This window comes from Lepidochelys kempii, chromosome 3 (genome assembly GCF_965140265.1).
Source record: "Lepidochelys kempii isolate rLepKem1 chromosome 3, rLepKem1.hap2, whole genome shotgun sequence".
Classification (NCBI taxonomy): domain Eukaryota; kingdom Metazoa; phylum Chordata; order Testudines; family Cheloniidae; genus Lepidochelys; species Lepidochelys kempii.
The window spans coordinates 55,487,387-55,510,838 of NC_133258.1; the positions used below are offsets into that span (position 1 = coordinate 55,487,387).

Here is a 23,452-nt window from a genome sequence, read left to right on the forward strand (position 1 = left end):
AAACACATACTTGTTCTGGGAATAGTTCTAATTATCAGGTCATAAAAACAACACATAGCAAAAGCTGTTCACTCAAAGCAAATAGAATATTTAGCTGGTTGTTAAATAATCTTAAATTGAATGCTTTGCTTTTATTTACTATATTACTATTTTTATGTCATTCAGAATGCAGAATTTTTAATCTAAACTACACTTTTAAAACAAACAGGGAGAACCAGGTCCAATGGGACTACCTGGACTAGAGGGATTTCCAGGAGAAAAGGTACGACTTCATTAAAGAAAAATATCCTCTCTTCTTTTCCATTGGTATTGCTGCTACTTTTGTATATCTACAGTGTTTATTGGCAGGGAAATGTTTCCTTCATTTAAAAGGCTGTTCACTTGTTGATGGTGTCTATCTGCAGCAGAATGTTTCATGCAAGATTGGGTCTGCATATGTAGAAATGTCGTGTGCCTACCTGTCTTTTCATTTTCTGTTTAAATCTAGGTCTAAATAATACAATTCAATCAATGTAAAATCCCAGTTTTCCAGGAAAAACAATCTGTGTGTAGTCAGCCTTCCATCCATTACCAGTCATTCATTCTATTCCATTAGTATTAGAGCAGCCACTTTGATTTTATTCAACAAGTTACTTCCTTGATTAATGCTGATTAAAAGTGCAAGGCACTCCTTAGCAGAAGACACAAACCCTTTGATATGCCCCTAGGTATGTTGCCTGGCTTTTATTCCCCTTGACCAAACATCGTCTTCCTCATCTAGTCTAGTTATGCTGCCCCATTTTAAATGCATTTCTGAGGCAAAGATCCCAAATGATAGTGCTATAGGCTAATACTGTAACCCTGAGACTGTAACCCTGGGACTATCTGCATGCATGACTTATACAAAGAAGGCTAATTTAAATTATACTAAAAATCTAGGTAAGCAGATTGGATCAAATCCAGAGAGATGCTGAGTGCCTGCAACTTCCAGTGGGTCCAGTCCTGCTCCCAAACTCTCTTGCCTTGTAGGATTTGACCTGCTATTTTTAAATATGTGGATTGTAACCATTTTTGTTTTGCACTTCTGATGTTATAATGAGTCTGTATGTAGCCCCTTCTGGAGCATGTCTGATCCCCAAGCATGGTAGAGTCCACTTGCTCCTTCTTCCGGCTTTGTGTCCCAGTTTAGGACCAACGAGCACTCGATTCTCTTGAATCCATGGACTGATGGCAGGTCTCAACTCTTAACTTGCTAGTCACTGAAGCTAAACTACATTCTCAGTACACAGTGTGTCCAGCTATGGCCAGGTAAATAAGTTAATATGCAACCCTTGTGACTTCTAGGACATTACAAATTAAAAGCAACTGTAGACTAACAAAGTTTAAAAAAGGAATAAACACATTATTAAGAGAAAGGCTATGATTAATTAAGAAGGGGCAAAGACAGGAATTAGGTAAAGGGAACAGGCAAGGGAACTGATAAATGAATGAACAGATTAAACCTCACAACCACAATCAGACCCTTCCTGAAATAAAAACATTCTTCTAATAAGCAAATACAGTCAAAATCCCACATAGACTATACAAATAAATAGGTGTGATCCCAGAGTCTGCCTGCAGGTCCCAGGTGGTTGGTGTGAATGCTGTTGCTGTGTTGGAGCTCTATAGGCTGACAGAACAGAGGTGAGTTGTGCAGTGAAATTATCATGTAAAGGTTGTAGGCCTGACCACCACTTTGATTCCAGATGAGCTTTCAGTTGGCTGTGCACACACAAACCAGGGCTTTCCTTGCCCCGGCACCCTTTTTGGTCTATCTAGGTGATGTTTCCCAAGTATTCCTTGTTAAAGATGCAAGGCAGATCCCACATTGGGTGGAGCAGATCCCAGGTGGCCCCAACCCTGGCTTTCCCTTTGTAACGATGCTGGTTCTGGCGGGACCCAACTGAGAGTGCAAATTCAGGACAAATTGCTTAAATCAGGGAAGTTACAACCCAAGGTTGGGGTTTTTCACCTCTAAGGCAAACCAAACCATCCAAACAGAGAAGACTTTGGTCTCACCCCACTGGCTAACCACAAGTCACACAAGCAATTCCCTTAGACACTCCAGTTTCCCAGTATCTCCACCAGTGCCACTCATTATGGGGATAAATGGTTATGAAAACCAATACCCCAGTAAAAGAAAAAAGGTTCTCTCAATCCCAAAGGATCAAGCCCCAGACCCAGGTCTATATACAAATCAGATCTTACCCACAAATCACGCTGTTGCCAATCCTTTAGAATCTAAAATCTAAAGGTTTATTCATAAAAGGAAAAAGATATAGATGAGAGCTAGAATTGGTTAAATGGAATCAATTACATACAGTAATGGCAAAGTTCTTGGTTCAGGCTTGCAGCAGTGATAGAATAAACTGCAGGTTCAAATCAAGTCTCTGGAGAACATCCACAGCTGGGATGGGTCATTCAGTCCTTCGTTCAAAGCTTCAGTGTAGCAAAGTCCCTCCAAAGGTAAGAAGCAGGATTGAAGACAAGATGGAGGAGCTGCAGCAGCTTTTTATATTCTCTTGCCATGTGGTCTCTGCTTTCTTTGTTCCAAAGACAAGCTGTCCAGCACATAGCATGGAAAAACCTCAGAGTTCTGTCCATAGGCATATCCCTGCATGCCTTGCTGAGTCACCAGGCGTGTCTGCCTTCTGTCAGTGGGTCAGTTGTATAGCTGATGGTTCTTAATGGGCCATCAAGCAGGCTAGGCAGAGCTGACACCAACTTGTTTGGGGTGTCCCCAAGAAGCATAGCACAAGTTTGAAATACAGACAGTATAAAGGCACTATTCATAACTTCCACTACAAAAATGATACACACATATAGACAGCATAATCATAATCAGCAAACCATAACCTTGTCTTAGACACCTCATTTGACCCCCTTTATATGAGATTTGGTGCCACTACAGGATCTTGGTTGCAACAATGATCTATATGGTCCCAGTTCAAGTCAATAATGTCACACCCTTGTTTTCCAGAGCAAGGGGGGCCTAATGGGTGAGGCTGGCAAACAATCTTCTCCCTATGAAGTCTTCTGACCCTCTTGGGTTTTGCTGAAGACTGGTTATTGGTTGGGTGGAAGAAGTGGCTTTGTTTCACAGACACCTAGGGGAGATGGAACATCCTCTGGGAAACTGGGTGTTTCCCATTGGCCAGGCCCTTGTGGCTGACAGGAAAATTGAAGTTCTTTTGCATGCTCTACGGAGAGCAACCCAGGAGGTCTGTCTCATACTCTTACTAGCAGCCAGTACCCAGCTGCTGACTCCCATCCCTTGAGCACAGTGCCTGTCCATGAGCAGGACATGGCTGGGCAGCCTCGACCATTTGGAAGTGGTTGTAGCCTGCAGGTGGCTACCTGGGCATTTCTGTCAGGCCTCTAGCCTGGTGACTCCTCTGTCCCAATCCCTGGTATTAGTTGTGGTCTCATGCACGTACCAAGCTGTTTCAATTGCTGCGGTCTCAGTCTCTGCATTACTCTCCATCTGTGAGAGCTCCTGGGAGCTGCATTTCTGAAGCCCCCAAAATGGCAAAAAGCTACATGTATTTTACTTGTTGTCTGCACCAAATGAAATGCCCAAAAGACTTTGAGATGTACCATCTAGTTAATGTCAATCTCTACTGTAGTATGTTATACTTGCATCTTTGATCTGAGGGTCTCAAAACTCATTAAAGACAATTAATGTGTTCTCACAGTACCTTGTAACGTAGTTGTGTTACTTATTACCATCGTCAACCCTATTTTATATATGTTGAAACTGAGGCATCCTGAATCAAAGAAAAAACCTATAGTAAAGGCAGAAGTAGAACTCAGAACTCCTTATGCTCTTAGACTCCCTTCCCGTGTAATACAGGACCCTGCATGTAGCTATAATGTTGGTATTAGTGCCAACTAGTTTAAGGTGACATAGAAGGAAAAGATGCTCGTACAATACTGAATTATACTTTGTTAATTCTGGTCACTGCCATGAGTATAAATGAGGATTATTTGGAGATCTGCATGTTGGTCAGATACTTGACTCTGGTCCATTTTAAAGCATTTTTAACATTAACTTTCACCTGAATATCCTTTTGATTGAACATAAGGGCAAATACACAAATGATGACTGTCATAAATATAAAGGGAAGGGTAAACCCCTTTAAAATCCCTCCTGGCCAGAGGAAAAATCCTCTCACCTGTAAAGGGTTAAGAAGCTAGGATAACCTCGCTAGCACCTGACCAAAATGACCAATGAGGAGACAAGATACTTTCAAAAGCTGGGGGAAGGCAAAAACAAAGGGTCTGTCTGTGTGATGCTTTTGCTGGGGACAGAACAGGAATGGAGTCTTAGAATTTAGAAAGTAATCTCGCTAGATATGTGTTAGATTATGATTTCTTTAAATGGCTGAGAAATTGAGCTGTGCTGAAAGGAATGGATATTCCTGTCTTTGTGTCTTTTTGTAACTTAAGGTTTTGCCTAGAGGGATTCTCTATGTTTTGAATCAGGTATTTACCTGATTCAAGGTTTTGCCTAGAGGGATTCTCTATGTTTTGAATCAGGTATTTACCATCCTGATTTTACAGAGGTGATTCTTTTTCCTTCTATTAAAATTCTTCTTTTCAGAAACTAAATGTTTTTTCATTGTTCTTAAGATCTAAGGGTTTGGGTCTGTGGTCACCTGTGCAAATTGGTGAGGATTTTTACCAAACCTTCCCCAGGAAGTGGGGTGCAAGGGTTGGGAGGATTTTGGGGGGAAAGACGTTTCCAAACAACACTTTCCCAATAAAAATAAACCCAGATAAACGTTTGGTGGTGGCAGTGGAAGTCCAAGTGCAAAGGGTAAAATAGTTTGTACCTTGGGGAAGTTTTAACCTAAGCTGGTAAAAGTAAGCTTAGGAGGTTTTCATGCAGATCCCTGCATCTGTACCCTAGAGTTCAGAATGGGAAAGGAACCTTGACAATGACATTGCAGACAGGGAACTAAAATACAAGGGATTATATGACTTACTCAGTGCCAAAAATGAGTCAATGGCAGAACTAAATATAAGAATTCACACAATCCTGCATCTCCTATTCTTATCAGATCTTTAACTAATACTGTTTGAAGACTCTGTATCCTCATTTGCTGGAAATATTACAATGCAGTGGTATCTTTTCCTTAGGGAGATCTGGGACCTGCTGGTTCACCAGGAGCACCAGGGTTACCAGTGAGTATGTTCATGAAAGAAACAGTTTATTTCTTGGGAAAAGTTGAAAAAAAATGTCAAAGCCTAAAAGATGCTCATCCACACTACTAATTACTATTTGTGGAGTACCAATAGTTTGCTAGAAATTTTATAGACATGTATGAAGACAAGATCCTTGAGCTACAGAGTTTCCAATCTTAACATCAAAGCCTTTTTAATAAAATGATAGGAGAGAATGAGATAAATATGTGATGCAGGTCCGAATTCAAGGTTGCTTATATATACTGTGTCAAAAAGTTTATGAGATTGTTCTGAATGTCCTCAGTTTATTAAAAGGCAAATAAAGAAGCCATTTTATATATTCTTGGAGATAAAAAGGCCTCTGAACATATTTCTAATATGTTGACATTAGGAGATGTCTCTGAAAGGCATTTAAGCTCGCAGGGACCAGCCAGAAATTTTGTTGTAGGTGTAAAGATAAATACAACTGTAAAGGTAAATTTTAAATGTTCATTTCTTTTCCTACATGAAATAAATGCAACTTTTCTTTAGATTGCAATTTCAGTTTGCTTAAAAAAAAAGATATCCTCAGTTTTTCAGCAGGCAGTATGATAACAGCACTCAGTTTATGCAAATAAACTCATTACTATTAAATTTGGGAAGCTCCTAACCAGTTCAGGAACTGTTTTTTAATTGTGAATGTGTATCATGAATTTAAAAAGATAGTGGATATCTGTACATTGTTTCCATTATCCACTGTTCCAATAAGTGAAGAACACCAAGATTAAGCAGTTCAATTTAGTTAAGGTCCTCTAAAATAAGTAAAAAGCAGGGCTTTGGAGCTGTGCTCTGGCTCCGCTTCAGCTCCAGGCAAAAACCTGCAGCTCCACTGCTCTGGAGCTGCAGTTGCTCTGGCCACCCTGGGGATTGCTGCTCGGGCAGTCCCCAGGGCCAGCCGCACTAGCCGCTGCTCAGGCAGTCTCCGTGGCCAGTTGTACCGGCCACTGCTTAGGCGGTCCCCAGGGCCAGCTGCCCCAGGCTGCCCGAGCAGCAGTTGTATGGCTGGCCCTGGGGCTTTTCCAGCTGCAGCCAGTGCTGCTGGCTGCGGGGCTGCCCGAGTGGCTGGCTGCAGAGCCTCTCTAGCAGCAGCTGCTGTGGCTGTCCCCAGGACCACCTGAGCAGCTGGCTCCCGAGCCAGCTGCTTGGGCGACCCTGGGGTCAGCTGCACTGGCCACTGCAGAAGTCACAGAGATCATGGAAAGTCACGGAATCCATGGCTTCTGCTACCTCCAGGACAGACATAAAGCCCTTATATAACTGTTCATTCTCTGTGGATTTCTCAGTGGTTATGTCCCAAGTCATGTTTCAATGTAAAGTATTGTTCTCAATTCTGGCTGGATACAAAATATTTAACGAGTTTGTTTCATCTCTGATGTAAAGCATGCCATTACTTGTGATTCTGTGAAGGCCTGTAAAATAAAGTATTTGCTTTAACATTTTATATTAAACAATTTTCATTCATAAATTGAAAGGTCTATAACAGAATCATTATAGTTTATTAGTCTGGGAAGAACACTGGGAGTTTTTCCAGATATCTTACTTTAGGGGAGATTGGTCCAGTTTGACTGGAATTTGTTCGCTAGAATCTGGGAAAGCCACTTCTTTTCCACTTGGGGACATTAAATATCTTTGTATTTTAAGCTGTTTTCTGAGTAAGAGTTTTAGAGAAGCTCATACTAAGAAGCTAAAAAAAACTCCAGGGCCCCCACTTGCATAGAGCTAATCCTTCATTCCTTATGCAGCCAAAGCTTCTGCAGCAGTCGATGGGTCAGATCCTTAACTGAAGTAAATCATCATATCTCTGTTGGTTTTGTTTCAAAAAGTACAGTTAGAATAAAAGAGTTATGTCCATTACTGACTTGTATTTATCAAATATCAGAAGGAAAAACATTTGTGGGTTTTGTGTTTGTTTGCTTCTTGTGAGTAAACAAGCTGTTCATGTCATTTTTTTTAAACTTCTGAAATGCCTGCTTCAGCATGCCCCTTCATTATATGGTAAGTAGTGGGGGACAAAGGAAGAACATGTGTGGTATTAACTGTTTCAGCTAAGGCAGGGTATCAGAACTCTTTGCTGTAGATACAGAGTTAGTACAGGTCTAATCATGAATCATGTGTTAGGAACTGATGAGTGACAAGATGGAATTAAATGTTAGATGAGTTGGAGGGTACGATAAATTAGGCTCCTTACCTTAAGCAGATGGTGTCCTACAGCGGATGGACACTTTTGAATTAATGATGATACTCTTCACTACCTCGGAAAATTGGTGTAGTCAACTTGTACTTACAATAAATGCCAAGAGGAAGAAGTGGTTTCATTTTGGAAAATGGACAATAGATAAAGTGTTGAAATGCAGCAGGGGAGTAGTAGAACAAGTAGAATCTTATGTGTATCTAAGAAGCCCGATCAGGGCCAACAGTTGCATCAAGGATTAGTTTAAAAGGGGATGTGCCTTAGCCAAAAGTGCTGCACAGAAATTGGTGAAATCATGGACTGAAAAAAACATTACATTTGGTACCAAAATGAAAATTTATCAGACTACTGTACTCACAGTATTACTCTATGGTCTGGAAGCAGCTGCCTTAAATGAAACAGACATCAGAATGCTGGAGGCAGTAAAGGTGAGAGTTCTTTGAAAAGTGGCAGGTGTAAAGAGGAATGATTTAAAGACATTGACAGGAGAGTAGGATGTGAAATGAGGGTATGAGATTAGCCCCAAATTGAAAAGATTATGAAGATGAGGACACTGCAGGAGGAAAACAAATGTTAGGATGCCAAAGAAAAATAATCCAAACACAATCAATGTCAGTGAGATCTGAAAGCCGACCACCAACTAGATAGTGGGATGTGTGCAGGGACATGAGCAGGCTGGGCTTAAGGGAGCAACAAGTCATGGACAGGAAGGAATGAAGATGCTGTACTGCTCCCGTGTCTGCATGGATTCTCTGGGATGAAAATAAGACGACTTGGAGAGTGATTTTCATTAGGCTAAACTAAGCAGTATTTGTTTTTGGACAAGGAATTGGATAAATATGAAACAAAAATAAACAACTGTGTTTAAAAGCATTTCTTACAAAATACTTCTGAAAGGTCTCTGAAAGCATTTAGTGAACTGTTGATTACATGAATATTTTGACCAAATAAGCATAATATTTTCTGTTTCATTTAAAGGAAATGGATATTTTAGGTCTGTTAATTTAGATTTTAAATGTTTCTTTTTGGTCTCCCTCCACAGGGAAAGACTGGATCTCCAGGACCACCAGGAATGCCAGGGGAACCAGTGAGTGCATGTTTGAACTCTGGCTTATTATGTTGCCATTCCTGCATACTAAATATAAAATGGAAGATTTTATATATGTGTGTGTGTTTTGTCTCATTTAAGGGTGAAAGAGGCCCTGTAGGAGACATCGGCTTTCCTGGGCCAGAAGGGCAATCTGGAATACCAGTAAGTAGTTAACTGTATAGCTAGTGTCTCCGATAAGTATAGGCTAGTGGTGGCTAACCCCTCCTGCTGCCTGCACTGCTGTGACTACACTCTACTTTTAGTACACTAGCTCAAATATTGTCTCCTTGAGCTTGGAATCACAACCCCAGCTCCAAGATAGACATACCCTTCATGTGCTCCAATCAGCCTTGTCAGAGATTACAAAATAAATAGATTTGACCCTGATAATATATGGAGAGGTAACCTCAAATGAACATCTGGTGCTGTAGAACCAGGCATTGGTCATGCAGGTCCAAGTTCATGCTGGATGGGGGTTGGGATTGTCATGGGTAATTATCCTGTTGACAAAAAGGATCCCCTGGGGGGGGGGGGGGCTGTTAGTTTGTTTGTTTGTTTGTTTGTTTGTTTGTTTGTTTGTTTGAGTAGGGATGTTAATCCAAGAATTCATATAGAAAATGGGGCTTCACCTAAATGAAGAGGTCAAATTTTCAAAAAGTGTCTTTACCCAGTGTTTGCCATTGTACTGAATAGAAACTGGTGTGTGTTGAGCACCTTTTAAAATCTGACCCTACAGCCTCAAATTCATTTAATTAGTAAAAATAATAATAGTTATTTCTATTCTGGTAGTACCCAAGGGATCAGGCAGGACCAGGAAGCTAGCTAGCTGAAAGATGGGTCACTATGTACAATATTTAACTGTCTCGGAGCAGCAACTTGTCCTTCTGTTTTTCTGTAAAGTACAATGCACACAAGTGACTCTTACTAAATAATAAATAAATAGCAATAGTTGTAACGTTATATGGAGTTAAAGGTGGTTAGGAGTAACAATAAAGTCAGTATTGCCAAGCCCAAGCATTAAAAAAATCATGAGCCAGCCCCCCCAAAAATGTTGAGATGGGTGTAAAAAACATGAATTTAAATATATATACATGCATTGTGGCTTTTGAGTCTTGGGGTTCACTTGGATCTTATTATTCTCTTATAATTGCTTGACTCTAGAAAAGCACTAGATATCACAAGACTCACAATAAAATTGCAAGAGTTAGCAACACTGTACAGTAGTTTTATGTCACATATTAATCTAATAATACAGTTGTCACCAGTGGCTAATGCTGCATTTGTGCTCACGAGCCCAAGAGCAGACAGAGTCAGAGTGAGAGGTGCAGGTTCATTGAACATCTCTTTAAACCCTACAAATTCAGCCATAAAGTAACAAAACTCTAATAGCAATATTTAAATTGCAGTCTAACAGGGAGGAGTAATTGTAAAAATATTGTGTGTGTGTTTTGTTAGGGTTATATTTTCTTTCTTTAACGTAGAAACAGATTTTATTCCTCTTGGCATTGCAGTCAATACAGGTATAATGGATGAGCTGGCCTCCCTGTTACTTTAGCACCTCATTAACAAAATATTTTGAGCTAAGCTCTGATTCAGAATCTTTATAAGTGGTCAGGTTGGTAGAAAGAATATGGCTGGGTTTTGAGAGCCTAGGCTGAGTCTGATGGGCTGGCATTTATAACTAAGAATATCATTTTTTAAATTGGGCAATGTGGAAGTAAGTGAGCAAGGTTATAAAACCTGTATAGAACCTGTACTTATTCTACTTTACTTTCTTCCATGTCAAATTTACCCAGTTTAAAACGTCGTCTGAAACTCTACATTCATTAATGCAGCCCCAAAGCTGTAGTAGTGACTGCCATTGCCACTGGGGATAAAATTTAGGAGATCTCCAGAGAGAGAGAGAGAGAAATCTATTCCTCATCTCCCTCAACATGATCCCTCTCCCTGCCTCAGTCAATTTACTGTATGAGCAAATGCATAGTCCTCAAGGAATTGCATTTATAGTGTGCAAGGAAAATACTCTCCATGTGCATATTCCTCAAATTCTTCCTTCTCACTCAGCAGAACCACACTGATTCTGCTGCATCTGGGGCCCTCTGTGACTGTGTGGAGAGGGCTCTGTATTTATCACAAACTTAATTCAAATATTTCCGGGTTATTTAGAACAATGGGCACTTAGGTTGGTTTATAGCTTTACCTTCAACTTCCCTTTTCATCTGTTCTCTGAAATGTTGCAGCAATTAAGGGCCAATAGCTACAATAAGAGCAATGTGTGCCATATGTTAGTGCATGTGTAGAATTGGGAACATTTGCATTCAGTTCCATATCCATGTTGTGGAAAACAAGTCACACCATCTGTTTGGTTCAAACAGTCTGAGGTCTTTTATTGAATACAAGTATGCAGGGAGAGGGAAACAGAGATGGTCACACATAGGTACCACCCTGGTCTCTCTCTGTCCTGCCCCTATAATACCAGTCTTATATAGGTTACAAATCCAAGCCAAATGATATATTTCCTTATTTTTATCACTCAAGCATTGTTAGTAAAGCCTTATAAGGAGATAAAATAAAACTGTTTCATAATTAGTACTGTGCTGATGCACTTTGTTATTATCAAGATCTGCGGTTTGATTGTGGCAGCGTCTTATCTAAGGGCTTTTGCAGGGTTGCGGGGGGATTGCATATAATGGACAGCTAGGAACTTTTGGCCCTTTAGCTTTTTTCTAGCTAGAGGTTGGACTAGTCCGTTATCCGGGTCAAATGCCACTGCCCAGCATACGCAAATGCTTAGCTTAAGCTAAGTCTTACAGGATGCAGGCCTGTAGGCCTCTTGCATTACCGCTCTTGCCTATGTTGCATATAGTGCATAGATCTTGCCGCAGACTGGAATTGGATAGGGTCAACAATAATTTTCCCCCACATCCATAAAACTGACTCTGACTTGCAGAATTCCAAATTCAGTTGTCTTTCAAAATTGCATCATCATAGAATAAAGTGTTGACTAAGATGTTATTTTACCTCCTCATCTCCAATCTAGCATGTTGTGGCAGTGCAGTTTAAGCTCAAACTTTCTTGTCCGTCACATCTTCCAGCTCTTTACACTTGACTTCAGCCGTCACCAAAACACAAACGTCTGACTCAGCTATTTATCTTTACAAATATTTATTAGTGCCATCACAGATCTAAAAGTTTTTCTTGCCTGTTTCTTATTTTTTAACGCATTTATTTACCTGCGGTTATAGTAAATTGTTAAAACATAGTTTTCTCTTTATAGGGAATAAATGGAAAAGATGGATTGCCAGGACCTCAGGTAGGAAAACATAATTTGGAATGGTTTCAGAGTAGCAGCCGTGTTAGTCTGTATTCGCAAAAAGAAAAGGGGTACTTGTGGCACCTTAGAGACTAACAAATTTATTTGAGCATAAGCTTTCGTGAGCTACAGCTCACTTTATCAGATGCATCTGATAAAGTGAGCTGTAGCTCACGAAAGCTTATGCTCAAATAAATTTGTTAGTCTCTAAGGTGCCACAAGTACTCCTTTTATAATTTGGAATGTTAATATATTTCATATTTCACAGGTAATGTAACTGTTGGTCCTAGACAATTACTTTCAGCTGTGTTAATAAATTAATGTATAATCAAGTTGTTAAGCAAGGTATGTTACATTTTCAAAAAAAATTATTTTCAGGGTCAGATGGGAAGAGCAGGTGACAGAGGTCCCAAAGGAGAACGTGTAAGTCTTGGTGTAATAATCCTTTCTAGTATATACCATTATTTGACTTTGCACTTTTGAGAACATCCAGATGTCTGTCTAATATACTTTTAAATCTTTGAGACAAAAGCAACAAATATTTTTTGTGAGAACTCTATAAGTGTCGGCTTTTAGGTCGTGAGAAGTTCAGGACCAGAGGCCCCCCTGAATTGGGGAACTAGAATTTTAGAGGAAAAATTCAGCATTTGTGAAGAAAAAAGGTTTGTAACATTTTTTCCCAGCAAAGATGGCCTTGACAATATAAATCAATCACTAGGTTGGAAAGGAACAAGCAGCGAAGCTCTACTGCAGCAATGGGCAGTTGAGGGAGCAATAAAGGTTCCCCCCTTCACTCCCCAGGAACCCAGCACACACATATGTTTTATATAAAATGATTCAGTTAAGTCTGAGTCAGGCAGTCAAGAAATCATCTCAGTTAGGCAGCCCCGTGCATAGCAGTGTGATTATCGTGCCCTGGAATCAGTTATATTTTGGGGAGGTGACAAAAAATTATTTTGCAGGCTCACCCAAAAATGCTAGTTCTAGTTCTGTCTCCATCAGCAGTTCTCCACTGGTGATGTGTCTCTGTTCCTCAGAAATAAAGCCCCACAATTGCAGTGTAACATCATCATCAACACATTTTAGTTGGAGAATCAGAAAATCCTGTCCCTAGGGTGGGAATGGCGAACTGCGGCCACTTGGAACTGCGGGGGACTGTGCCTGCGGACGGTCAACGTCAGCAAAATGTCTTGCAGCCCACAATCAGATTACCCTGATGGACCAGAGGTTGTCCCCCACTGCCCTAGGGTAACTTGTGAGGAGGAACTAAAGATTATAATGTGGAGAAAGAATGAAGTTTGTGTCATTTTTAAAACATTTTCCGCCTGTGTGGATTAACATTTTGCAATTTTCTATTCTCGCCTTTAAAAATAAAGGACCCAAATGAAACTTATGAGCCACCTTCTTATTAAACATTCCACTATCTACAGTGTTATATTACTATACCTTGACCTTTACGGTGTTCTTTAATTTTATTGATTCTCCATACAATTAGTATCCTTTGAGATAAAGGAAATGGCCACCCAAACAAAGGTTGGACACTAAAACATACATTGGGTGCCCTTACAACTTTTCTGACTCTTTGAAAGTGTCAACTAGTTCTAGCAGTACTTAAATATAATTGACGGGATTCTGAGCAGCGTGGCTGCATTGGGGCAGAGGAGCCCACAAGAAGCAGCTTCAGCTTCACCATTCTGCACAGTAGACATTCCTGTGCTGCGTACACTCTGCTACTAAGGAGTAAGATGCTAAAAAGAGGGGGGGGGTCATGGCCCTTGCTCCTCTCTGCACCAGAGTTGGACTCTGACACTAGGGGGAGAAATCAGTTCCATCCTAGCGGATGGAGTAGATTGTATACCTTTGCCCACAAAAAAGCCCAGGAGCAATTATGCCTGCCTCTGCTGCTCTTCTTGGAGCACAACTTATCTCCGTGTGCACTGTGTGGAAGAGCCGTACTTAAAACATTCATTCACTTTTTAGAGATAATGATGGTTCCAGTGGTACTTGCCATTTTAATTATAAAGAACCTCTCATAATCTTGTAAAACAGAAGGACCGTGAATGCACCCACTGTACTTCTGTGTTTACACAAGGAGGATGAAATTAGCCTCCTCTCTTGGAATCGCTTTTTCAAATTCTGCAGTTGATCTGCAAACACTAGTCCCATTGATGTCAACTGGAGATTAGTATGTGGAACAATTGCAGAATGTACAATAGAAGTCTGCATTGCAGATAAGAGATCCGCAGTGCCAATTGGAGAGGAGAAATTTAGTTGGAGTTAGGTATTAAAGCCCTGCTCCTGTAAGAGAGATTGCAATGATTACAGAAAATAGCACAAGTCAGTTCATTCTTGCAACTGCCTCCCTTGATTTCTCTCATTCCTAGCACCAATATACCTTCTTCAGGTTGAGAGCAGCTGTAATGATTATAAAATAAGAGAAGCATTAATCCTTCAAGGGCAGAATGAAAAGGAGAAAATGTTTATAGTGTTGAGGATTTCATATCTGAGGATTTGTAGAGTCCAGTTTGAGAAGGAATGGGACCAAGGTGGGTGCATGTAGGCTGAGATAACCGTACATTCACCTTAGGTGATTAGACACTGCAATGATAGGTACTTTATAAATGGCATACAACTTGAGATGGCACTGGATGGCATTTATAAATCCTAATGACTAAGTCACTTCATCTGGCTCTGTCATCTGATTTGACTCATGCACCCAGACCAGAACCATGTTGGCATCCTGTGAAATAACCAGGTTTTTTTTAAAAAAAAATGCTATTTCAGGACTTCAGTAATTTTTTGATGTAATTTTATTGGTAGAACTTCAGAATCACTTTTTTTATTAAGTTAGAATATGCCCAGTATAGTATTTTTAAATTGCTGTGGTATTATTAAAATACTGTAGACTCCCAGAAGTGCTTCTATCAGATCACCTGTGCCCTGCAATAGAACCTTTGTCAAAGAGAAATCAGCATTTCTAAATTTTTTGGTGAAACCCTTATCCAGGCTTAAACTACTTAATTCTAAACCAGTAAAATGGTAATTATATATATATTTGTGTCACTGAAACTCTTAAATCAGGCTTCTTGTAAATCTACTTTATTTCAGGTTCCTATTTTGTTCATAGTCTAATTTGAATTCATAATGATGGCAAAGCAGAATTGGGTCTGTTGAAGTTTCTTCCAGGCCCAACTTCAATCTAAAAAAGAGAAATCATACCGATGGTTATTCTTCCAGCTTTCAGTACACTCACTCCAGAACAGGATTTTCTCATCAGTCTCATTTTAGAATGCTTCTCTGGCATTCAGTTTGCCAAGGAAAAACTAGTACATTGCGCCTGATCCTTCAGTCCTTATTCAAGCAGAACTCCCATTAGAATCAGGAAGGAGCCCATTTTATGAAGATTGTAGGAGATCTGTATCTGGGGATGACATCAGGATCCTTCCCCTACTTTAGATTTTTCAAGATGCTCCAGTCGTTTCCTGTATGCTTTAGGAAGTCTGCAAGAGAGAAGCCCTCTCCTATAAATCTTAGATGCTTCGTACTTGAGAAAGCACTTTTGTCTCCACTCTCTGCAGAGCTCCTAAACTGCATCAGCGCTGGGCTTCTTCAGCCACATCCTTCAAAGCAGGCATAATCCTTTTCCTAGTCTCTTCCCCATCTTACAAGTTCCACAATGACTGAGACAAGGATTCCACTGGAACCTTCATTGCATTTATTATTTATTAGTAGCATCTGGGCAACTAGCCATGGACCAGGACCCCACAGTTTTCTGTGCTGTTAAATACTTGCACACCTTACAAAGGTGAATTAGCTGGATTAATTATGCATGTGCAGCAAAGCCGCCTTCAGATGTATTATATTGTTTTCACCCAAAAATACAATACGCATGCTCAGTAGACTTCCATGAGAACCTAAATGGTTGCAAATTAATGTGCTTCAGTAATACTGACAGAGAAGCTGTCTAAAAAACGTCATGTTAATGTATTCTCTGAATACATAGCTATAAGAGAATGTTATTGTGCCACTCTGATGTCTTAAATGTGCACTACTGTTAGCAGTTTGGGACAGGTTACATTGATAGATTGGTGACAGGTTTCAGAGCGGTAGGCATGTTAGTCTGTATCAGCAAAAACAATGAGGAGTCCTTGTCGCACCTTAGAGACTAACATATTTATTTGGGCATAAGCTTTTGTGGGCTAGAACCCACTTCAACAGATGCATGGAGTGGAAAATACAGGAGCGGGTATAAATACACGAAAAGATGGGAGTTGCCTTACCAAGTGTGAGGTCAGTCTAATGAGACAATTCAATTAACAGTAGGATACCAAGGGAGGAAAAATAACCTTTGTAGTGGTAATGAGAGTGGCCCATTTCAAACAGTTGACAAGAAGTTGTGAGTAACAGTAGGGGGAAATTAGGTTTAGGTTTTGTAATGACCCAACCACTCCAAGTCTTTATTCAGGCCTAATGCGATGGTGTCCAGTTTGCAAATTAATTCCAGTTCTGTAGTTTCACGTTGGAGTTTGTTTTTGAAGTTGTTTTGTTGAAGAATTGCCACTTTTAGGCTGTTTTTGAGTGACCAGGGAGATTGACGTGTTCTACTGGTTTTTTAATGTTATAATTCCTGATGTCAGATTTGTGTCCATTTATTCTTTTGCGAAGAGAATACAACAAAAGTTATTTTCCCCCCTTAGCATCCTACTGTTAATTGAATTGTCTCATTAGACTGACCTCACACTTGGTAAGGCAACTCCCATCTTTTTATGTATTTATACCTGCTCCTATATTTTCCACTCCATGCATCTTATGAAGTGAGTTCTAGCCCATGAAAGCTTATGCCCAGATTAATTTGTTAGTCTCTAAGGTGCCACCATTGGGTGGTGAGGTTACAGGGTTTGGGGATTCTTCTTCGAGTGCTTGCTCATGTCGATTCCATTCTAGGTGTGCGCACACCCACGAGTGCGGCTGTCGGAGATATTTGCCTTAGTGGTACCCGTAGGGTCAGCTGTGGCACCCTCTAGAGTGCAGCGCTCATGCCGCAGTATATTAGGCATCACCAGCCCATGCCCTCTCAGTTCCTTCTTACTGCCTATGGCAGTCAGTCAGAGCGCCTCTCTTGCTTGACAAGAGCTAGAAGTTTTCGTCTCTTGGACTTCAGGCCTTCGGGCCTCTTGTACATTGTTGATAGTGTTAAGTAGTTGTTAAGTGTTAGATAGTTAGGGTCACAGCGGGGACCTTGCCCCAGACGGGGCATGCCGCGGGCTCCTGAGTTTAAGCCCTGCTCGGACTACAGCAGGACTGTGCCTGTGGGTGACCACAATAACAGCTGCCTTAAGTGCTTGGGGGAGTCACACATCAAGTAGCATTGCTGGATCTGCAAGAACTTTCAGCCCCACACCCAAAAGGAGAAGGATATTCACCTCAGGGCTCTCCAGATGGAGTTTGCCCTCTGTCCGGCTTCCGAGCCTTTCACGCAGGCCGCACCGAGTGCCCCAGTCTTCATGCACAGTGCACCTGGCTCTTCCCAGCACTGTTCGCCATTGCCAGTATCAAAGAAAAGGCTAAAAAGCTGTCTCTAGCACCGAGCAAGAAGGGCCAGGGGTCATCCAGCAAAGGGCCCAGGTCCGCCTGCCACCCTTCTCCGGAGCCACGCAAGCGTGCCTCCACGACTGGGGCTCGTAGCCCCCTTAAAGTTCCACCACCGACTCCTAAGAGCGGTATGGGACCCACAACCCTGCCTGCACCATCGTCATCCCAAGCCCAGGCACTGAGAGAGCTCAGGTCTCCACCTTGGTGCTTCAGGAACAGGCTAAGGCTCACCGAGAAGGCAAGCCTGCCGCTAAGACCCCTCAAGGGGCGTGGGAGCACCGGCAGTCACCAGACAAGAAACATCGATCTCCACTGCATAGAGAATCCAGAGACAGGTACCAATCTCGTCTTCGGTCACCCTGACTCTCCTCCCGGTCTCCTTGGCACTACTGTCTGGTACAGGGTCGATGCTCCCCATACTATGACCAACATCATTCACCCTCTCACTGATCTACCTCTAGACGTTGGTCCCAATTGTCGGCACCATGGGAATGCTGCCCATCTTATTGCTGGTTTCCATGACACCGGTCCCCCCAACACTGATCTCCCCAACACCAGGACCACACTCCCCGATACAGTCACTGGTCAATTAAGCCTGGCCAGCAATCACTGGTAGCTCTGACCAGTAAACAGACTCAGGCATTGACAGCTCCTCCCTGGTAACTAGAAGGTTGTTCCTCTGGCACAGAGGCTCAGTTCAGCCCATCGCCCAGTCTCAACGACAGGATTGGGCCCCGCAGGACCTTCCTGGGCTAGCCCCCCGGAAGACTTTAGAGAACATCAAGCCTTTCTGTGGTGGGTGGCCGAGAACTTGGGGCTTAAGGTGCAGAGATGACTGAGCATCCTTTTCAATGTCCTCTCAGCCTCCACGCCTGCCTGGGACGCCCTGCCCATACACGACGGGATCCTCAAGATTTCCAAGTCACTGTGGCAGATTCCATCCTCAGTCCTGCTCACCACAAAATGGGCCGAGAAAAAATATTTTGTGCCAACCAAAGATTTTGAGTACCTTTATACCCACCCACTCCCGGGCTCGCTGGTTGTGTCTGCAGCCAACGAAAAGTACAAGCAGGTTCCCACTGCCTCTACTCTCAAAAATAAAGAAGCCAAAAATCTCTATTTATTTGGCAGAAAAAATTATTCAAAAGCTAGCCTACAATTCTGGGTGGTGAACCATCAGGTCCTGCTGGGCCAATACAATTTTGATCTTTGCGACAGTCTTAAAAAGTTCCAGGATTCCTTCCTGAGGGTCAGGCTCAGGAGTTTGGCACCCTGGTTAAGGAAGGTACCACGGCAGCCAAATGTTCCCTGCAGATGGCATGGGACTCAGCAGCGAGGGTGGTCGCATTGGCTGTGGTCATGCGACTCAGCTTCTGGCTCCAGACGGCGGGCCTCTCCCAGGAGATGCAGGCCTCAATTCAGGACCTCCTCATTGACGGAGTTGGGCTGTTCTCTGATCAGATGGATGCCAGGCTACACGGGTTGAAGGACACTACGGCTACCCTTCGCTCGTTGGGCATGCATACCCCACAGTCTGCCAGAAAGCCATTCTGGCCTCCGCTGCCGTCGAGACCTTGGCAAGTCCATCAGGGATCTGTAAGAAGAAGGGACGCTGAGTTTAGCCATCACCTCCCTTCTTCCTCCCACTCACTTGCCAAGCCCAGACCCGCTAAGTACCTGAGGGGCCAAAAGTGGTTGTTTTGAAGGTGTGTTCGGTAGCGATGCCCCAATCATCCAGACGGATTCTGCCCATCCTTTCCTCAACTGCCTTTCTCCCTACCGCTCAACCTGGTCACGGGTTATGTCAGACCACTGGGTCCTGGACACAGTAGCTCGAGGCTATACCCTGCAGTTTTTGGAAACCTCTCCTTCCTGCCCCTTGCTTCCCCATCCCTCTTCAGGGACCCCTCTCACAAACAACTCCTGGTTCGGTAAGTCAACAAGCTCCTGGAGTTGGAGGCTGTGGAGGTGGTTCCTCAGGAAATAGAAGGAAGAGGATTCTACTCCCGATACTGCCTAATTCCAAAGGCCAAGCGGGGCCTCAGACCCATCCTGGACCTACGTGGCCTCAACAAGTCTCTCAGGAAGTTGAAGTTCCGCATGGTCTCCCTGGCCTCCATTATTCCCTCTCTGATCTGGGGGACTGGTATGCCGCTCTCAATTTAAAGGATACTTACTTCCATGTCTCCATATTCCCAGGACACAGACATTTCCTGCTTTTCATAGTGGCCGGGCGTCACTTCTAGTTCACAGTGCTACCCTTTGGCCTGTCCTCGGCCACCAGGGTGTTCATGAAATGCTTGACGCCAGGAGCAGCTTACTTCAGATGTTTGGGGGTCCAGATCTTTCCATCCCTCGACGAATGGCTCATCAAGGCCAGGTCTCCGGAGCAGATGCAAAGAAACCTCGATCTGGTGCACTCCACCTGCAGCAACCTGGGCCTGTTAATAAACATAGAAAAGTCCATGGTAACGCCAGTCCCACAAATAGAGTTTATCGGAGCAGTTCTCGACACCACACGAGCCAGGGTCATCTTTCTGGAAGCACGCTTTCAGGCCACATTAGATCTCATTGTCCACGTAAGGAGGCATCCGATCACCACGGCCCACACAGCTGATGGGCCACATGGCAGCATGCACATACGTGGTCAGTCGTGCCCAGCTTCATCTGCAACCCCTGCAGACATGGCTGACAATGGTTTACATTCCCAGCAGACACCCCCTGGACCGAGTGGTCACGGTACCGAACCACGTCCTCTTGTCCATGGACTGGTGGCTGGACCCCAAGTCAGTGCTGCAGGGAGTTCCCTTTGTGTCCCCATCACCATAGCTCACCGGGGTCTTGGACGCGTCGGTCCTGGGCTGGAGGGCCCACCTGGGTAAGCTCAACACCCAGGGTCACTGGCTGCAGTATAATATAGCCCTTCATATCAACATCAGGGAGCTCAAGGTGGTGCGCCTGGCCTGTCAGGCCTTCTTGCCCCACCTGAGAGGCAAGGTGGTGCAGGTTCTCACAGACAATTTTGCGTGTGGCATGCCATCCATCTGGTGGCCGCCCACCTACCTCCATGGTCAGGAACGCTGATGTATGCCTTTCCGCCCATGCCGTTTATCCACAGGGTCCTGCTAAAGGTAAAGCAAGACAAAGCATCTGTCATCCTCATAGCCCTGGCCTTGCCAGGACTGGTTCAGCATGCTGCTGAGTCTTTCGGTGACTGACCTGCTGCAGTTACCTCTCCAGCCAGATCTGCTGTCCCAGAACCACAGCAATCTGCTGCAACCAAACCTGGCATTGCTGCACCTGATGGTGTGGCTGCTGCATGGCTAACTACAGAAGAGCAGAGGGCCGCCACATGGTCGTCCATTCATACGTTCACATCACACTATGTGTTGACCCGGCAGGCTCAAGATGACGCTGGCTTTGGCAGATCAGTGCTACAAGCTCCCACGACGGTGCACTCTGAGCCCGCCTCCATTGATACTGCTTGCAAGTCACCTAGAATGGAATCGACACAAGCAAGCACTCGAAGAAGAAAAACGGTTACCTACCTTTCATCACTGTTGTTCTTCGAGATGTGTTGCTCATGTCCATTCCATTACCCAGCCTCCTGCCCCTCTGTCGGAGTTGTCAGCAAGAAGGAACTGAGAGGGTGTCGGCTGGCAGCGCCTGATATACCATGGCATGAGCGCGGAACTCTACAGGGCGCCACAGCCGGCCGTACGGGAACCACTAAGACAAAAATCTCTGACGGCCGGCATGTGGGCACGCACACAATTAGAATGGAATGGACATGAGCAACACATCTCGAAGAACAACAGTTACAAAAGGTAGGTAACTGGGGTTTTTTTTTGCAGTTACAGCCTTTCCACAGTTCATTATGTCTGCACACTTACCAACGACAATTTAAACCCCAGTCAGAAATTCATTATGATTTCAATTAATTCAGTAAAATATCACAAATCACAAGGGTCTTTATACTGAAGCTCTAATTACAGTGATTAATAAGCTCTAACTCATTGGAAATCAGAGATTTGGTCAAATGACTGATAAAAAGAGATCTCTAACAGTACATCCTTCCCTTTCTCTGTGTCCTTTTTATCATGCAGTCTTTAAGTATGTGTTCTTACTCCTACAATGTACAGTTACAATTTTACTGTGAGTGAGTAATACTTCAAACCTCTGTATAGTTAACCAGTACTTCATTGTATTGCAGTCTATTAATCCATCTAATAAACTTGTTTACTTTACTCTTATTACTGTACATTAAGGATTTCATCCAAAAAAGTTAATAAATTCTTTGTTCTAGTCGCTTCCAATAGTGTAACTTAACATTAACTTTAAGTGGTTCAGCAAGGAGAGTCAGTGACCCTTAAGGGCCATCAGTTGTTCATTAGCAGTCCAAATGCATGACTTGCTGCATTCTGTTCCACAGCTTAAGTTCAGCAGACTAATAACAAATATATTCAGTCATTTTTAAAGATGTAATTCCTTCATACAAAACAAATCAAGTGACGTCTCAGCCAGAAACACAAGACCTGATGAAAGCTGTTGCTGGCTGAAACATTGACCTTTGATTTGTTTTGTTTTCAGGGAAGTAAATCGTTAAAAACAAAAAGAAAAGGAGTACTTGTGGCACCTTAGAGACTAACAAATTTATTTGAGCATAAGCTTTCATGAGCTACAGCTCACTTCATCGGATACAACTTCTTCTATCTGCTATTATTTTGATGAATTGAAACTGTGGAACACACCAAGTCCAGAAAAACATATGCACTTAATTTCTTATAGTTTTACCATCAAGGTCAAATACCAAATCTGTTCAAATGTCTACTGTATTTCTTTTCTCTAATTTGTGCCTGGTATATTAAGTCTATATATTCCTTATTACAGTATCATGACAATGGCACATAAATACCCCACTGATTTATTATCAACTGACTCAGTAGAAACTGTAAAAAGAAAAGGAGGACTTGTGGCACCTTAGAGACTAACAAATTTATTTGAGCATAAGCTTTCGTGAGCTACAGCTCACTTCATCGGATGCATTCAGTCACACAACATTATGCAAATCACTGAATTTAGCCTTATGGAGTGGAAATCTATCAACTTCATGAAAAAACTCATACAGATACAGACAGACATCATCTTCCTTTCCAAATGCAAACAGATGGACATCATACCAAAAGGACTGAAGGTAAAAAATCCATTCTGACAGCTTGTGCCACACGCTCTCAAAGAAAGTGCAGAACCACCTTATCAACATCCTCTACAGCAAACAGGGAAAGATTAAAGAATGAGCTTTCAAAACTGGATACTCTCATAAAAAAACAACCTTCCACACAACATTATGCAAAGTAGAAACTGTGTTGCTATGATATATTTCTTTCCCTTCCCTTTTTGTGTGCACTAGAGCAGAAGTGGCCAAAATATGGCCTATGGGACAAATGCAGCCCACAGAGTTCTGCAATGCATCATATGGCTACACTCAGTTTAATAGGGAGGAATGTCCCATTGAGAACACAAGTCAAATTCCAGTGCAGCTCCCATTTAGGCACAGCTTGTAGATACTTGCGGTACTGAATGCTAATTCGTATTCAGCTCCCCTTAACATTTCATTGAACTACTAGCGTTTAGCAATTTTTTTCTCTTTACAGTATAACTCCTGTTAGCCTATTTATATGTATCTTGTATCCCTTCTACCCTGTTTCATGTGTTACCCTCTACAGCAGGGGTGGGCAAACTTTTTGGCCTGAGGGCCACATCAGGAAATAGAAACTGTATGGCGGGCCATGAATGCTCACAAATTTGGGGTTAGGGTGCGGGAGGGGGTGAGGGCTCTGGTTGGGGGTGTGGGCTCTGGGGTGGGACTGGGGAAGAGGAGTTTGGGGTGTAGGAGGGTGCTCTGGGCTGGGACCGAGGAATTCGGAGGGCGTGAGGGGGATCAGGAGTGCGGGAAGGGGTGCAGGTTCCGGCTGGGGGTGCAGACTCTGGGGATGAGAGGTTTGGGGTGCAGCAGGGTGCT

The 23,452-nt window shown here is 42.8% G+C and overlaps 1 protein-coding gene across 1 annotated transcript in view; it reads left to right on the plus strand.

Annotated features, from left to right (window-relative positions):
* COL19A1 (collagen type XIX alpha 1 chain) overlaps nucleotides 1–23,452 on the plus strand; it is a 337,043-nt gene that overhangs the window by 281,697 nt on the left and 31,894 nt on the right. The window contains exons 39-44 of the mRNA XM_073336362.1: nucleotides 209–262; nucleotides 5,161–5,205; nucleotides 8,478–8,522; nucleotides 8,625–8,687; nucleotides 11,803–11,838; nucleotides 12,217–12,261. Coding sequence (XP_073192463.1) covers nucleotides 209–262; nucleotides 5,161–5,205; nucleotides 8,478–8,522; nucleotides 8,625–8,687; nucleotides 11,803–11,838; nucleotides 12,217–12,261 — 288 coding nt within the window. The remainder of the gene's footprint in view (nucleotides 1–208; nucleotides 263–5,160; nucleotides 5,206–8,477; nucleotides 8,523–8,624; nucleotides 8,688–11,802; nucleotides 11,839–12,216; nucleotides 12,262–23,452) is intronic.